The 18269-nt window shown below is 45.6% G+C and overlaps 1 protein-coding gene across 3 annotated transcripts in view; it reads right to left on the bottom strand.

Moving 5' to 3' along the window:
• uba7 (ubiquitin-like modifier activating enzyme 7) overlaps window positions 1–18269 on the bottom strand; it is a 90713-nt gene that overhangs the window by 21316 nt on the left and 51128 nt on the right. For all 3 annotated transcript variants that reach the window (XM_046310320.1, XM_046310318.1, XM_046310319.1), the window contains one exon: window positions 14646–14837. In XM_046310320.1, coding sequence (XP_046166276.1) covers window positions 14646–14837 — 192 coding nt within the window. The remainder of the gene's footprint in view (window positions 1–14645; window positions 14838–18269) is intronic.

Below are 18269 nucleotides of genomic sequence, written 5' to 3'. Positions count from 1 at the left end.
ACGCATTGGAGAGTACACTAGTCAGTTAGTGTTCCTTTGGAGCAGAGCGGGGATGCAGGGTGTGATGTGTATGGAGAGATCTGGACGGACGCCAGGATAGCAGGGCCTCTTTGACGAGGCCTCTCTCTCTCTCTCTCTCTTGCTCTCTTTTACCAGACCATGCCAGGGTTTATAACTTTCTTCCCTGTTTGAAGTGAGGATTGAACATGATTTGAAAATAGATAGAGGAGCCCATGGTTATATGATTTAGCTGACAGTGAGTATGCATGCTGAGCTTTTGGGCTGAAGTCATAATGTTACTGGCTAAATGAATTGGAGAAGTGAACTTACTAAACACATGGAACACACAGACCAGCTCTAAAGAGGAGCTGTTTTTTATTCACTGGTAATCACCTGGCTATTGTAACCTGCATGGGTTGTGGAACACAAGACACTCAAACCAGATTAGACAGCCACATCTGCACAGGTGAGTGATCCTACTTCTACAAACGTTCAAGTAGGCCCAAGTGACACTCCCTGTCACAAAGAAGACATGACAGGGAAGTGAGGGGAGTCCACAACAGGGTGTCAAGTTCTCCCTAGGAGAGGTGGGTGTGGAGTCAGGTGCAGGAGAGAGCGAATTGCAAGAAAGGGCGTTTTATTTACAAGTCCAAAGAACAGGAACAGGAACACAACAGTAGTCACAAAACAACAGGAACGTAGTCCCGAAAAACCACTTGTTCAACAAAACAAACCAAAACGCAACCCAAACAAATGATAGCTACACAAAGAATCCCGCACAAAACCAAGAGGGTAGGGCGGAATTAAATACCCTACTAATAACCCAAACTATACACAGGTGAACAACAGGACAGACAAAGCCACACAAAAAAGAAAAGGGATATGTGGCAGCTACTAGACCGGCGACGATGACGACCACCGAGCGCCGCCCGAACAGGGAGAGGAGCCACCTTCGGTAGAAGTCGTGACACAGGGTGAGACAGGGAAATGATGAAGTCAACAGCCATGGGTAGTGGACAAACAGGGTGAGACAGGGAAATTATGAAGTCAACAGCCATGGGTAGTGAACAAACAGGGTGAGACTGGACAATGATGAAGTCAACAGCCATGGGTAGTGGACAAACAGGGTGAGACAGGACAATGATGAAGTCAACAGCCATGGGTAGTGGACAAACAGGGTGAGACAGGACAATGATGAAGTCAACAGCCATGGGTAGTGGACAAACAGGGTGAGACAGGACAATGATGAAGTCAACAGCCATGGGTAGTGGACAAACAGGGTGAGACAGGACAATGATGAAGTCAACAGCCATGGGTAGTGGACAAACAGGGTGAGACAGGGAAATGATGAAGTCAACAGCCATGGGTAGTGGACAAACAGGGTGAGACAAACAGGGTGAGACAGGACAATGATGAAGTCAACAGCCATGGGTAGTGGACAAACAGGGTGAGACAGGACAATGATGAAGTCAATAGCCATGGGTAGTGGACAAACAGGGTGAGACAGGACAATGATGAAATCAACAGCCATGGGTAGTGGACAAACAGGGTGAGACAGGACAATGATGAAGTCAACAGCCATGGGTAGTGGACAAACAGGGTGAGACAGGACAATGATGAAGTCAACAGCCATGGGTAGTGGACAAACAGGGTGAGACAGGACAATGATGAAGTCAACAGCCATGGTTAGTGGACAAACAGGTTGAGATAGGACAATGATGAAGTCAACAGCCATGGGTAGTGGACAAACAGGGTGAGACAGGACAATGATGAAGTCAACAGCCATGGGTAGTGGACAAACAGGGTGAGACAGGACAATGATGAAGTCAACAGCCATGGGTAGTGGACAAACAGGGTGAGATAGGACAATGATGAAGTCAACAGCCATGGGTAGTGGATAAATGCCAATGAATAAGCTCTAACATACCCAAATTCAAACATAAGGCCTGAAACCAACAATTAAAATCCCCCTCTACCAAACAAAGAAAGAAAAACAGAAGTGTTCCTCACAGATGATTCTTTATCCAGTGAGTGCTATTCATGCCTGAGTCTTGAGTTACAGCTCCACAACACAGCTACATGCTGCTGGGTCTCCCTAAGGAGGGCTGGAAGCCACAGATCAGGTTCACCCAACAGTGTTCCTTAAAATTAATGGCACAGTGCAAGGAGGCTGACACACAGACGCACAACCGCAGTCGCATGCACACAAAGACCCAAGCACATGCTGAGGTAAAAACCTCTCCCGCTCTCTCTCCATCTCTCCTTTTCAGCCAGCCCATTTGATTTCTGTGGTATATATGTACCGTGATCTAAAAAATGGCCCGGCCTCTCACAATTTAGGTAGCTATTAACATTCCCCTCTCTACGTGTAAACAGAGCACCATCCAATGTGGAAAACAACACTGAAGAGCTGACATTCTTGTCTCTCCCCTGATTTCATACTTCAGACATATTGTCATGGCAGTCAATGAGAGATAATGAGTATGAGATGCTTCCAAACTGAGCAGTGAATGAAGGAGTTTTGCAGCAAGGGCGGGCGGGTGGGCAGGCAGGCAGAGATTCAGAGTGTTTATAGTCAAATGTACAGGGTTTCAGGTTTGATTGCAGGGTACGGTGAAAATATTAGGCTCCGAGCTCCAACATGCAGGACTAAGTTAAAACAAAAATCTGAAACAGCAACAATATAAATAGCACTATATACATAATAACAGAGAGACATAGAGCGAGAGAGAGACAGAGACATAGAGCGAGACAGAGAGCGAGACAGAGACATAGAGCGAGACAGAGACATAGAGCGAGACAGAGACAGAGACATAGAGCGAGACAGAGACAGAGACATAGAGCGAGACAGAGACAGAGACAGAGACAGAGACAGACAGACAGACAGACAGACAGACAGACAGACAGACAGACAGACAGACAGACAGACAGACAGACAGACAGACAGACAGACAGACAGACAGACAGACAGACAGACAGACAGACAGACAGACAGACAGACAGACAGACAGACAGACAGACAGACAGACAGACAGACAGACAGACAGACAGACAGACAGACAGTGTCAGTTTCATATTTACTTTTCATTTTTATTGTTTATTTCACTTTTCTTTATCCATTTCACTTGCTTTGGCAGTGTAACCATATGTTTCCCATGCCAATAAAGCCCCTTAAATTGAAATTGAATTGAATTGAGAGTCAGCCAGAGTCTGCGGTCTCCTCCTCCGCACTGACACAGTTAATTCAATTAGGAAAGAGAGAGAGAGAGAGAGAGAGAGAGAGGTCAAGTTGGGGCAGGAGGAGAGCCATGGGAGGGAGGAAGTGTGGGATGGTAAGAAAAGCCAAGGACGGGGTGCAGCAGGGGGACATGTGGGGGGGTGATGAAGGGCTATGATGTGGGCTGTCTAAAGCAGACAAGCACCGCTGCAGGCAGACTAGTAACGATTCTCTCCTAGAAAGCTTACACCACCAGCCAGAGCAGAACAGGGCAGCCCAGTCAGACGGCTAGACAACATCTGAACGCCTAGCTAGGCTCCTCACTCCCCACTCCATCGATCCCAGGGCAGGGTCACATTTCTGCTCCGCGCGCCTTCCTTCTCTGGTTTAAGGGTCTGCGGCTCACCTTACAGCTAACAGCACCCAGGGGTGTCATTAGGGGCCCGCTTCTCCTCCCCCCGCACCCCTATCAACACGCAGGCCAGAGATAGTCCGGATAACAACACCCGTTACACTGACTGAAGTAACACTACCGGCCTGCTGGACCTCCGGATATCGTGACTGTTTTATATTGTAAGAGAGCTCGGTTGAAAAAACAGAACTTTGATCAAATATGGAATTCTGGGTTGTATTAATGCAGCACCCTTTGGACAATTACATTTGAGAGCTGAGTGTTAGCCCTATTCTCCCTGTAGAAGCTGAGCGCTAGCCCTATTCTCCCTCTAGAAGCTGAGCGCTAGCCCTATTCTCCCTCTAGAAGCTGAGCGCTAGCCCTATTCTCCCTGTAGAAGCCGAGTGTTAGCCCTATTCTCCCTGTAGAAGCCGAGTGTTAGCCCTATTCTCCCTGTAGAAGCCGAGTGCTAGCCCTATTCTCCCTCTAGAAGCCGAGTGTTAGCCCTATTCTCCCTCTAGAAGCCGAGTGTTAGCCCTATTCTCCCTCTAGAAGCTGAGTGTTAGCCCTATTCTCCCTCTAGAAGCTGAGTGTTAGCTCTATTCTCCCTCTAGAAGCTGAGTGTTAGCTCTATTCTCCCTCTAGAAGCCGAGTGTTAGCTCTATTCTCCCTCTAGAAGCCGAGTGTTAGCCCTATTCTCCCTCTAGAAGCCGAGTGTTAGCTCTATTCTCCCTCTAGAAGCTGAGTGTTAGCCCTATTCTCCCTCTAGAAGCCGAGTGTTAGCTCTATTCTCCCTCTAGAAGCTGAGTGTTAGCCCTATTCTCCCTCTAGAAGCTGAGTGTTAGCCCTATTCTCCCTCTAGAAGCCGAGTGTTAGCTCTATTCTCCCTCTATAAGCTGAGTGTTAGCCCTATTCTCCATCTAGAAGCTGAGTGTTAGCCCTATTCTCCCTCTAGAAGCTGAGTGTTAGCTCTATTCTCCCTCTAGAAGCTGAGTGTTAGCTCTATTCCCCCTCTAGAAGCTGAGTGTTAGCTCTATTCTCCCTCTAGAAGCTGAGTGTTAGCCCTATTCTCCCTCTAGAAGCTGAGTGTTAGCCCTATTCTCCCTCTAGAAGCTGAGTGTTAGCCCTATTCTCCCTCTAGAAGCTGAGTGTTAGCTCTATTCTCCCTCTAGAAGCTGAGTGTTAGCTCTATTCTCCCTCTAGAAGCTGAGTGTTAGCTCTATTCCCCCTCTAGAAGCTGAGTGTTAGCTCTATTCTCCCTCTAGAAGCCGAGTGTTAGCTCTATTCCCCCTCTAGAAGCTGAGTGTTAGCTCTATTCTCCCTCTAGAAGCTGAGTGTTAGCTCTATTGTCCCTCTAGAAGCTGAGTGTTAGCTCTATTCTCCCTCTAGAAGCTGAGTGTTAGCTCTATTGTCCCTCTAGAAGCTGAGTGTTAGCTCTATTCTCCCTCTAGGTCATATCAAATGAATCCAACAGGCAAGAATGTGACCAGCGACTACCATTACACTAAAGAGGCACATTAAACTTTATCGTGAAGTTTAAACACTCCCTTTGCAGTTCTAAACCACAAATATCAATAAATGTGCCAAGAAAACATAAATGCCAGGAAAGAGAAGAACGAAACGTGAGGAAAGTTAGCTAGTTCGAGTTGGACGTGGCATTTCTGCATGTCAATCTCAGAGATCACAGCATCACGTTTCAGTGCTCTCCAAATGTTATGACCCATGCCCGAACCCCTAGTGAAAACCATCAACACTTAGTGGAAAGCGATACTCAGAGTCTCTCTGTGGGGCTGACGAGGGCTGCCTCCTATTCTTTTACATTGTTGTGCCTCGTCACACTTACACTACCGTTCAAACGTTTGGGGTCACTTAGAAATGTCCTTGTTTTTGAAAGAAAAACACATTATTTTGCCCATTAAAATAACATCAAATTGATCAGAAAAACAGTGTAGACATGGTTAATGTTCTATATGACTATTGTAGCTGGAAACGGCTGATTTCTAATGGAATATCTACATAGGAGTACAGAGGCCCATTATCGGCAACCATCACTCCTGTGTTCCAATAAAATGTTGTGCTAGCTAATCCATGTTCATCATTTTAAAAGGCAAATTTATCATTAGAAAAGCCTTGTGCAATGATGTTAACTCAGCTGAAAACTGTTGTGCTGATTAAAGAAGGAAATAAATTGGCCTTTTTTAGACTAGTTGAGTATCTGGAGCATCAGCATTTGTGGGTTCGATTACAGGCTCAAAATGCCCAGAAACAAATAACTTTCTTCTGAAACTTATCAGTCTATTCTTGTTCTGATAAATGAAGGCTATTCCATGTGAGAAATTGCCAAGAAACTGAAGATCTCGTACAACGTTGTGTACTTCTCCCTTCACAGAACAGCACAAACTGTCCCTAACCAGAATAGAAAGAGGAGTGGGAGGCCCCGGTGCACAACTCAGCAAGAGGACAAGTATATTAGGGTGTCTAGTTTGAGAAACAGACGCCTCACAAGTCCTCAACTGGCAGCTTCATTAAATAGTACCCGCAAAACACCAGTCTCAATGTCAACAGTGAATAGGCGACTCCGAGATGCTGGCCTTCTAGGCAGAGTTCCTCTGTCCAATGTCTGTGTTCTTTTGCCCATCGTAATCTTTTTTTTTTATTGACCAATCTGAGATATGGCTTTTTCTTTGCAACTCTGCCTAGAAAGCCAGCATCCCGGATAAGCCTCTTCACTGTTGTGCTTTTCTTTTAAAAACAAAGACATTTCTAAATGACCCCAAACTTTTGAATGGTAGTGTACATTGCTACACTTTCCGTAAAAATACAGTCCACTACACATATCACTCAAAGGTAAACGTGTGTACTTTCTACGTCGTATCGACCACTACCTCAGGAGGTAGCGCACGACCCTCGGCCCAACAGTTACCCTCCTTGAAGCAGGGCAGTGTAAACACAAATGTCTTAGTGAGCCAACACTCCTACAGTATAAATGGTAATAGCAGAGCAATGTTTTAGAAACAGCTGAAATGTATAAACATTTTCCTCATATTTAAGAAATGTTTTATTGTGTTTTTACATGAAATTGCAGTAACAGCCTGTTACATTATTAAATTGTCGCAGAAGCTGCTGGTTGACCTGAGCCATGTAAAACTACAGAAGCCCATCCCCACCACCCAACAAATATAAAATGTACATCATACAAATAGGATATGTTTTTTCATTTGTAACATTGTGAGGTCATTTCAGAGGTGGCACCACAGGTCCCAGAGTGGTGGCGGTGGGGGGAATTATTTTCCCGGGGCCCAGAGTTATTCCTGATCTGGTAGTAGGCTAACCTAACCAACTCTGGACCTAGTTGTAGCATATGACATAGTAATAACTCAGTTGTAAAAACAAGTTTTATATGGGCTATGATGGGACCAGATAATTTTTCTATTCAGGTCACATGCTTTTATAAACAACATTATAAACAGACAAAGAGACAAATGCGATTGGACAATAACAATAACAGGGCTGAGCTCGCTGTATGTAGGCCTTTGCATCTGTAACTATAAATGACACTCATACAGTATGTCATCACTATTGTGTTGATTCATTCCAGTCAATCATTTTCTATAAAAAAATGCCTCGGTGACTTAGCCACCCAAAGTGTGAATTTAAACCCAATTTGATCATTCACATTTTCTTAGAACACAAATAAATGGGCATATTTTAGGCTATAAAAACATGACATTACATTTATAGGCTAACGTCACTTGATGAAGCCTTTTATACAACTCTGTGCTTTGGTCTTGAAGATAAAATGTAATGAGTGTAGCATTCAGATGAGAAAATAAACCATTTAATTGTCTGCACATACATGCTTGTGAATTGTTTCATTATTCAAGAGTGTAACATGGATTTGTTGCATTATTTAACAGTGTAATATGTTTTAGAAGAAAGGTTTGTCATACTGTGATATTTACGGTCAATTTGAGATGTGGACTAACAATGTGGCATTGCCAGCCACAACGAAAGGTAGGCCAGGGTGTCATGTGAATTGAAAAGTAGAATTCTCTTTCAAATCTCGTAGTGGGAATAGGGTCTTAATTATCTATATAGAGTACGACAACAGTAGGGGGAAACAGCTGTTTAAAACCCACAGTCCCTGGGGATGAAGGGGGATGCTCGGGGCATTGGGGAAAAGTGCAGGCATTTTGTTATTTTGTTATTGCCAAAGTATGGCTATTAGCCAGCTAAGCCCCATTTCCTGTTTTATAATAGCAAAAAAGCATGCTATTGTTACAGACAAATACACCACTTCAGTTGCACCAAGAGTGTATTCAGAACAAAAAACCTTATAAACTCAGCAAAAAAAGAAACATCCTCTCAATGTCAACTGCGTTTATTTTCAGAAAAATTAACATGTGTAAATATTTGTATGAACATAACAAGATGCAACAACTGAGACATTAACTGAACAAGTTCCACAGACATGTGACTAACAGAAACGGAATAATGTGTCCCTGAACAAAATAAAAAGTAACAGTCAGTATCTGGTGTGGCCACCAGCTGCATTAAGTACTGCAGTGCATCTCCTCCTCATGGACTGCACCAGATTTGCCTGTTCTTGCTGTGAGATGTTACCCCACTCTTCCACCAAGGCACCTGCAAGTTTCCGGACATTTCTGGGGGGAATGGCCCTAGCCCTCAGGGAGGATATCTTCCCTTTAACGCACAGCATTGAGATTGCCTGCAATGACAACAAGCTCAGTCTGATGATGCTGTGACACACCGCCCCAGACCATGACGGACCCTCCACCTCCAAATCGATCCCGCTCCAGAGTATAGGCCTCGGTGTAATGCTTATTCCTTCGACGATAAACGTGAATCTGACCATCACCCCTGGTGAGACAAAACCGCGAATTGTCAGAGAAGAGCACTTTTTGCCAGTCCTGTCTGGTCCAGAGACGGTGGGTTTGCGCCCAAAGGCAACATTGTTGCCGGTGAGGACCTGCCTTACAACAGGCCTACAAGCCCTCAGTCCAGCCTCTCTCAGCCTATTGTGGACAGTCTGAGCACTGATGGAGGGATTGTGCGTTCCTGGTGTAACTCGAGCAGTTGTTGTTGCCATCCTGTACCTATCCCACAGGTGTGATGTTCGGATGTACCGATCCTGTGCAGCTGTTGTTACACGTAGTCTGCCACTGCGAGGACGATCAGCTGTCCGTCCTGTCTCCCTGTAGGACACTGCAATTTATTCCCCTGGCCACATCTGCAGATCATGCCTCCTTGCAGCAGGCCTAAGGCACATTTACACAGATGACCAGGGACCCTGGGCATCTTTCTTTTGGTGTTTTTGGAGTCAGTAGAAAGGCCTCTTTAGTGTCCTAAGTTTTCATACCTGTGACCTTAATTACCTAAGCTGTTAGTGTCTTAACGACCGTTCCACAGGTGCATGTTCATTACTTGTTTATGGTTCATTGAAAAAGCATGGGAAACAGTGTTTAAACCCTTTACAATGAAGATCTGTGAAGTTATTTGGATTTTTACTAATTATCTTTGAGAGACAGGGTCCTGAAAAATGGACATTTATTTTTTTGCTGAGTTTATTATATCACCTTTATGGTTGCAATAACCATCTACCAGTATCCGTGGCCAGATGTTAATGGTCCATTTATATGGGGCTTTCACTGCAGGTCTTCTCTTAGCCAACGTTTAGCTCATCGGTACTGTGAACAATCTCTCTTTCTCCTAGACTGATATCTCTATATGCACAGAGCATGTTTCTGCAGAGAAGGAGTACTGTGGCATGCAGACAAAATATCTAAAGATGAGGTTATCTGCTGCTCAAGCTAACAGACTACCAAACCCATTTAAGTCTCTAGTCCAGTTATTTGATATAAAAAGCTGACTGATCTCATGGCAGGGGTGGTCTACATCCATGCATGCGTAAGTTGATCCCTCGATAGTTGTCAGATCACCAGTGAGATGTGACAGCTGCACTCACTTCAAAAGCAGACTAATAAAATGGGCAATAATCCTGAAGGATATTTAGTCTGGCAGGGAAACAGGCTGAGATGAAAATGATAAAGTAACATATTGCAGCAATGACTAAAGCAGACCATGTGGTCCAGCTGCGATTCAGCTCTGTGTCGAAGAGGCAAAATCTTGATACTTATCAATGTGTTCATGAAACATTTGTTCATGAAAAAAAAACATTGTAAAAGCAGGTATAATTATAATAAATACACTGTGCAGAGTGCTAGTGTATACAAAGAATATAAACATTAGTATGACCTTATTAACAGTGTATTTGCTAAAGTATCTTTTCTTGTTCCTCCGGATAACGTATACAAATCATTTCTCTACCTAATTACTGGTGCTGCAGACTGCGCGCTTCCCATGCACTTCTCCTTCATGTTGCCATCTGGCCTGACAGCTTGTCTTCCACACCCCCCCCCCCCACACACATACCTCCTCCACCCCCACACACACCTCCTCCTCCACCACACACACACCTCCTCCATCTAGCACACAAAGGCTGCCAAGGTGAGCTGAGGTAACCGGACCCCAGGACTCCCTCCAGATGGCTCTGGCCAACACTTCCAACAGGCTAGCTGGGCAGCTGTCCTTTACAACACTCAGGAGAAAGGGAGCGGCTATCCTCATATCCTTGCCTCGGACAAGGTGAGAGGCAATCAAACACCTTCGCCATTCTAAAGTAGTAATATCTATGATAAGAGGGGGGGTTGACTGACAATGTGCTTTGTGAACAGTGACTGGAGTGAGGTAAGCTTGTATGTGAGAGCATGTCATTCCTAAAGACAGGAAAGGAAGCAGCAGATAGAAGTATGTATGAGCTGAAGTATTGAAAACAAACCCACAGGAAGCTGAGGTCTGTCTGGGCCTTCCGTTAACCCAGTCTACTCTCAGGAGGACTAGGGGAGATGCACGCACACGTTCCTCACATAAAACAACATCCTCCCTCCCCGCCTGTCAGGAGGGCTGACCTGGGACTTCCCCAATTCTGACCTTTGGGTTTAGAGGTCACTCATGCCATGCTCATTATGACCACTATGCTGTGAATGTCCATAAACCCAGACACTGTCAATTTTGGCATAATCAAGTTGCTTTGCTTCTATTGTACATACAGGAAACATGGACACAAAAGAAGAGGCAGAGTGTTAGTCTGCATCACTATATTTCAGCAAAACTATTCAAACACAAAAAGCACGGTAAGCCTGTTTTTTTTGCAATGGAGGAAATTAGGTGACATTTGTTCTCTTTAGTCAGTCTCCAGTCTGACTGAGACACAAGTTGCGACAATTTGGAAGGGGTGGGGAGTGGGGAGCATGAGGAGAGACTGTATGAGGACCAGAACACCTCTTACCATTTGTGTGTTCTGGACACTGCGAACACAAGTGTATTGGTGAAGATAGGTGTGTGTGTGTGTGTGTGTGTGTGTGTGTGTGTGTGTGTGTGTGTGTGTGTGTGTGTGTGTGTGTGTGTGTGTGTGTGTGTGTGTGTGTGTGTGTGTGTGTGTGTGTGTGTGTGTGTGTGTGTGTGTGTGTGTGTGTGTGTGTGTGTGTGTGTGTGTGTGCAATATACACTGAGCATACAAAACAATTAGGAACACCTTTCTAATATTGAGTTGCAACCTCCTTTTGCCCTCAGAACAGCCTCAATTCGTCGGGGTCCACCCAGACCCAGGCCTAACACGCCTCTGTGTTCTCCCCATCTGGAGACCTGTATTCTATCTACTCTGGCCTACATGGCTCCTTCACTCCTACTTAGTCAGCCATACACTAGCCCAGCTCAACACAGCACAACAACAGAGCTCAACACATTACAGCTCAGTCTAGCTCAACACAGCTCAACAACAGAGCTCAACACATTACAGCTCAGTCCAGCTCAGCTCAGCCCAACAACAGCTCAACACAGTACAGCTCAGTCCAGCTCAGCTCAGCCCAACAATACAGCTCAACACAGTACAGCTCAGTCCAGCTCAGCTCAGCCCAACAATACAGCTCAACACACTACAGCTCAGTCCAGCTCAGCTCAGCCCAACAATACAGCTCAACACATTACAGCTCAGTCCAGCTCAGCCCAACAATACAGCTCAACACAGTACAGCTCAGTCCAGCTCAGCTCAGCCCAACAATACAGCTCAACACATTACAGCTCAGTCCAGCTCAGCTCAGCCCAACAATACAGCTCAACACAGTACAGCACAGACCAGCTCAGCTCAGCCCAACAAGAGAGCTCAACACAGTACAGCACAGACCAGCTCAGCTCAGCCCAACAATACAGCTCAACACAGTACAGTACAGACCAGCTCAGCTCAGCCCAACAAGAGAGCTCAACACAGTACAGCACAGACCAGCTCAGCTCAGCCCAACAATAGAGCTCAACACAGTACATACAGCTCAGCACCGCACAGCCCAACAAGAGAGCTCAACACAGTACAACACAGACCAGCTCAGCTCAGCCCAACAATAGAGCTCAACACAGTACAGCACAGACCAGCTCAGCTCAGCCCAACAATAGAGCTCAACACAGTACAGCACAGACCAGCTCAGCTCAGCCCAACAATAGAGCTCAACACAGTACAGCACAGACCAGCTCAGCTCAGCCCAACAATAGAGCTCAACACAGTACAGCACAGACCAGCTCAGCTCAGCCCAACAATAGAGCTCAACACAGTACAGCACAGACCAGCTCAGCTCAGCCCAACAATAGAGCTCAACACAGTACAGCACAGACCAGCTCAGCTCAGCCCAACAATAGAGCTCAACACAGTACAGCACAGACCAGCTCAGCTCAGCCCAACAATAGAGCTCAACACAGTACAGCACAGACCAGCTCAGCTCAGCCCAACAATAGAGCTCAACACAGTACAGCACAGACCAGCTCAGCTCAGCCCAACAATAGAGCTCAACACAGTACAGCACAGACCAGCTCAGCTCAGCCCAACAAGAGAGCTCAACACAGTACAGCACAGACCAGCTCAGCTCAGCCCAACAAGAGAGCTCAACACAGTACAGCACAGACCAGCTCAACAAGAGCTCAACACAGCCCAGCTCAGCAATAACAAGAGAGCTCAACACAGTACAGCACAGACCAGCTCAGCTCAGCCCAACAAGAGAGCTCAACACAGTACAGCACAGACCAGCTCAGCTCAGCCCAACAAGAGAGCTCAACACAGTACAGCACAGACCAGCTCAGCTCAGCCCAACAAGAGAGCTCAACACAGTACAGCACAGACCAGCTCAGCTCAGCCCAACAATAGAGCTCAACACAGTACAGCACAGACCAGCTCAGCTCAGCCCAACAATAGAGCTCAACACAGTACAGCACAGACCAGCTCAGCTCAGCCCAACAATAGAGCTCAACACAGTACAGCACAGACCAGCTCAGCTCAGCCCAACAATAGAGCTCAACACAGTACAGCACAGACCAGCTCAGCTCAGCCCAACAAGAGAGCTCAACACAGTACAGCACAGACCAGCTCAGCTCAGCCCAACAAGAGAGCTCAACACAGTACAGCACAGACCAGCTCAGCTCAGCCCAACAAGAGAGCTCAACACAGTACAGCACAGACCAGCTCAGCTCAGCCCAACAATAGAGCTCAACACAGTACAGCACAGACCAGCTCAGCTCAGCCCAACAATAGAGCTCAACACAGTACAGCACAGACCAGCTCAGCTCAGCCCAACAAGAGAGCTCAACACAGTACATACAGCTCAGCACCGCACAGCCCAGTCATTAGCTGCAGTTGGATGGCTTCCTGTGCATTGAGACATGAGGATACTTATTTAGAAGCTGAACTAAAATATATGCTGATGCCACAAAAAAAGAGACTTAAACAGTTGGGGTCTGGAAAATATAGTCCCCCTCATCTCTGCAGTGTGTTATACATCTTTAGGTTCTAGTTATTTAAAGTGCTCTCTCTGCATGACTGCTAACATTCACAGTGAATCAACTTTTTTCCATGCAGTTCTGACTAGGTTTGGAATGTCTGGACAAGAGTCAAGTAAAAGAGGAAAAACAGAACTTCCCTACACAGAACTGGTGAAACATGATTTCCAGCATTAATCATAACAAAAAGCCATTATGTCTGTGTGGCCCCGCCTCATATGCTCCCATAGGTCTCATAAACAGGCCTACATATTGCCATAGCTACCTAACTGCTCAACAAGCTTTTAGCATACCAAACCAAGAGAGGCCAGAGTTGGTCTGAACTGAGCAAGAGGACCGTGTACAGTACAACAACCCTGGTACTGTCGGGATTTGGGGGCGCCTACGGGAGGACGAGGCCCGCTTCCCGGGTCAGACCCTTCCAGAGGTGAGCTATCCTGGGACGGGGAAGGAGGGCGTTGTGGGCGTCACCTTTCCTCATCATCTGGCGTCCTCCCAATCCATGACCCAGAACTAGACCCAGAGTTCTGTTTGGCTTTCTAATTGGCAAGTACCCATTCTTGTTCTAGGTTCTAGTGTGGCCATTGTTTCATAGAACCCAATAAGCCAGGCATTACATCTGAAGCAAACTGGAGATGTGGGACTGAAAGCTCTCTCTTCTTACGAGCACACTTTTCTCTGCTCTTTTCTCTGCTTCTGCTCTATTCTCTTGCTTCACACTTGGGTGCCTTTATGCATTGAAGGTCTCCTGGATTGTGCAAACACAGCTCCAGGCAGGGTGGTGCGGGGGTGGGGGGGTGTACAGTTACTCCCTGCCTTACCTGGATGCAAACACCCTCTCGGATTAGACTGAGCTGAGTTAACCCCTCCCTTATGAGCCGTGGATTCTCAGGTTAGCTGTAGTCTCTTACACTAAGGGCAGTCACTCACTGTTGGAACTAACTCTCTGTTTATAAAGCGGAACAGATTTAGGCCTAAATGCTGAAGTAACAGTAGCAGTTAAGAGGCAGACTGAATACAGTCTCTGTTTTATTCTATTTTACCATGTAAATACTGTCCGTTCAATTCCCTCTCCTGTAAAAAAAAAAAATTGCATTCATCCTTTTACACTGTGGGTGTGTGTGCTGACCGGTCACTCACTGTGAAGCGCTGTGGCCCGAGGGGCTCTGACAGGACACAGTACTGGACAGCCAGGTTGATGTAGCTTGAGCGGTAGGAGCTGATCTTCCTGTGGCCCTGGACCAGCTTGTACAGCTCCACACACATCAGACCTGCCACCGCAGCCGTGGTCGTAGCTATAGCCGGGATGATGCGACCCGCGATCAGCTTACTCTGTGGATGAGGGGAGAAAGAAGCTCCAGTTAAAAGAGTGTGTTTGGTTTTACTATCCTTGTGGGGACCAGAAGCCCACACAAGGATAGTAAAACAAAGAAAAGTGGGGGGGGGGGCATTTGTGGGAACATTTCGCTAAGAGTTAGGGTTAGAGTTAGGAGTTAGGAGTTAGAGTTAGGAGTTAGGGTTAGAGTTAGGAGTTAGGAGTTAGGAGTTAGGTTAGTTAGGAGTTAGGGTTAGGTTAGGGTTAGGGTTAGAGTTAGGAGTTAGGGTTAGTTAGGAGTTAGGAGTTAGGGTTAGAGTTAGGAGTTAGGGTTAGAGTTAGGAGTTAGGAGTTAGGAGTTAGGAGTTAGGGTTAGGAGTTAGGAGTTAGGGTTAGGAGTTAGGAGTTAGGAGTTAGAGTTAGGAGTTAGGAGTTAGGAGTTAGGTTAGGTTAGGAGTTAGGAGTTAGGGTTAGGGTTAGGAGTTAGGAGTTAGGGTTAGGAGTTAGGGTTAGGAGTTAGGGTTAGGAGTTAGGGTTAGAGTTAGGTTAGGAGTTAGGGTTAGGAGTTAGGAGTTAGGAGTTAGGAGTTAGGAGTTAGGAGTTAGGAGTTAGGAGTTAGGGTTAGAGTTAGGGTTAGAGTTAGGAGTTAGGAGTTAGGGTTAGAGTTAGGAGTTAGGAGTTAGGAGTTAGGAGTTAGGGTTAGGGTTAGGTTAGAGTTAGGGTTAGGTTAGAGTTAGAGTTAGGGTTAGGTTAGGGTTAGGGTTAGAGTTAGGAGTTAGGAGTTAGGAGTTAGGGTTAGGAGGAGTTAGAGTTAGGAGTAGGAGTTAGGGTTAGGTTAGGGTTAGGAGTTAGGGTTAGGAGTTAGGAGTTAGGAGTTAGGAGTTAGGGTTAGGAGTTAGGAGTTAGGTTAGAGTTAGGAGTTAGGGTTAGAGTTAGGAGTTAGGAGTTAGAGTTAGGAGTTAGGAGTTAGGGTTAGGGTTAGGGTTAGGAGTTAGGGTTAGAGTTAGGAGTTAGGAGTTAGAGTTAGGAGTTAGGAGTTAGGGTTAGAGTTAGGGTTAGAGTTAGGAGTTAGGGTTAGGGTTAGGAGAGTTAGGGTTAGGGTTTAGGGTTAGGAGTTAGGAGTTAGGAGTTAGGAGTTAGGAGTTAGGAGTTAGGAGTTAGGAGTTAGGAGTTAGGGTTAGGAGTTAGGGTTAGGAGTTAGGAGTTAGGGTTAGGGTTAGGTTAGGAGTTAGGGTTAGAGTTAGGGTTAGGGTTAGGGTTAGGAGTTAGGGTTAGAGTTAGGAGTTAGGAGTTAGGAGTTAGGAGTTAGGGTTAGGAGTTAGGGTTAGGAGTTAGGAGTTAGGGTTAGGAGTTAGGGTTAGGGTTAGGAGTTAGGAGTTAGGGTTAGGGTTAGAGTTAGGAGTTAGGGTTAGGAGTTAGGGTTAGGGTTAGGGTTAGAGTTAGGGTTAGAGTTAGGAGTTAGGGTTAGGTTAGGAGTTAGGAGTTAGGGTTAGGGTTAGGGTTAGGGTTAGGTTAGAGTTAGGAGTTAGGAGTTAGGGTTAGGGTTAGAGTTAGGGTTAGAGTTAGGAGTTAGGGTTAGGAGTTAGGAGTTAGGGTTAGGAGTTAGGGTTAGGAGTTAGGAGTTAGGGTTAGGAGTTAGGGTTAGGAGTTAGGAGTTAGGAGTTAGGAGTTAGGAGTTAGGTTAGGAGTTAGGAGTTAGGGTTAGGGTTAGGGTTAGGAGTTAGGAGTTAGGAGTTAGGAGTTAGGAGTTAGGAGTTAGAGTTAGGGTTAGGAGTTAGGAGTTAGGAGTTAGGGTTAGGAGTTAGGGTTAGGAGTTAGGAGTTAGGGTTAGGGTTAGGAGTTAGGAGTTAGGGTTAGAGTTAGGAGTTAGGAGTTAGGAGTTAGAGTTAGGGTTAGAGTTAGGGTTAGAGTTAGAGTTAGGAGTTAGGAGTTAGAGTTAGGAGTTAGAGTTAGGAGTTAGAGTTAGGAGTTAGAGTTAGGGTTAGAGTTAGGGGTTAGAGTTAGGGTTAGAGTTAGAGTTAGGAGTTAGAGTTAGGGTTAGAGTTAGGAGTTAGGAGTTAGAGTTAGCGGTTAGGGTTAGAGTTAGGGTTAGGGTTAGGGTTAGTTAGGAGTTAGGGTTAGAGTTAGGAGTTAGGGTTAGAGTTAGGGTTAGGGTTAGAGTTAGGAGTTAGGGTTAGAGTTAGGAGTTAGGGTTAGAAATAGGAGTTAGGGGTTAGGAGTTAGGGTTAGAAATAGGAGTTAGGGGTTAGGAGTTAGGGTTAGAGATAGGAGTTAGGGGTTAGGAGTTAGGGTTAGAAATAGGAGTTAGGGGTTAGGGTTAGAAACAGGAGTTAGGGGTTATGAGTTAGGGTTAGAAATAGGAGTTAGGGTTAGAGTTAGGGGTTAGGAGTTAGAGTTAGGAGTTAGGGTTAGAAATAGGAGTTATGGGTTAGGAGTTAGAGCTAGGAGCTAGGGTTAGAAATAGGAGTTAGGGGTTAGGAGTTAGGGTTAGAAATAGGAGTTAGGGGTTAGAGATAGGAGTTAGGGGTTAGGAGTTAGGGTTAGAAATAGGAGTTAGGGGTTAGGGTTAGGAGTTAGGGTTAGAAACAGGAGTTAGGGGTTATGAGTTAGGGTTAGAGATAGGGGTTAGGGTTAGGAGTTAGGGTTAGAGATAGGAGTTAGGGTTAGAGTTAGGGGTTAAGAGCTAGGGTTAGAGTTAGGGGTTAGGAGTTAGGGTTAGAGTTAGGGGTTAGGGTTACAGTTAGGGGTTAAGAGTTAGGGTTAGAGTTCGGTGTTAGGGTTAGATTCAATGAGTCACAGACGAATCTGATGTGCACTGGCACAGGCAACCCCTTTAGGATAAATGGTAAGACTTATGTATTATATACTTTAAATGACTAAGAAAAGCTATAAAAGGAAGACCAGAGTCAGACATTAAAATAAGGCTTAGGTTAAAAGCCAGAAATTCTAAACGAAAAAGAAAGGCCAAGTGCCAAATTCAGAGCGGTGGTCTAGGAGAAAAAGTTTGGTATATAAATCTAGAGATTAAAATAGATATAGAGAGTGTAGAGATTGAAATAGATATAGAGAGTGTAGAGATTCAAATTAGATATGGCGGTGTAGGGACCGAAGGGTAGGGTTAGAAATTAAGCTGAAGATTTAAAAGCTATAGGTTAAGGTCAAAATTCTGATTGGGGTTACCATAAGGGTCAGAGTTAAAATACAGGTCAAGGTTGAAATTAAGGTTAGGCATGAAGGTCTCAGGGTTTGGGTTAGGTTCAGGCATGGGGGTCCCAGGGTTAGGGTGAGGAATTAGGGTAACTTGGGGTTAAAGGTTAGAATTCAGGTTGGGTTGGGGTTAGGGTCAGGGTTATGGTCAGGGTTAGGGTTAGAATTAAGGTTAGGGTTAGGTTCAATAAGTAAGGTTAGGCATGAGGGTCTCAGGTTTAGGATGAGGGATTGGGGTAACT

This window comes from Oncorhynchus gorbuscha, linkage group LG18 (assembly GCF_021184085.1).
Source record: "Oncorhynchus gorbuscha isolate QuinsamMale2020 ecotype Even-year linkage group LG18, OgorEven_v1.0, whole genome shotgun sequence".
Taxonomy (NCBI): Eukaryota; Metazoa; Chordata; class Actinopteri; order Salmoniformes; family Salmonidae; genus Oncorhynchus; species Oncorhynchus gorbuscha.
The sequence above is the reverse complement of the archived record's forward strand: the minus strand, read 5'-3'. Positions and strand labels throughout refer to the sequence as shown.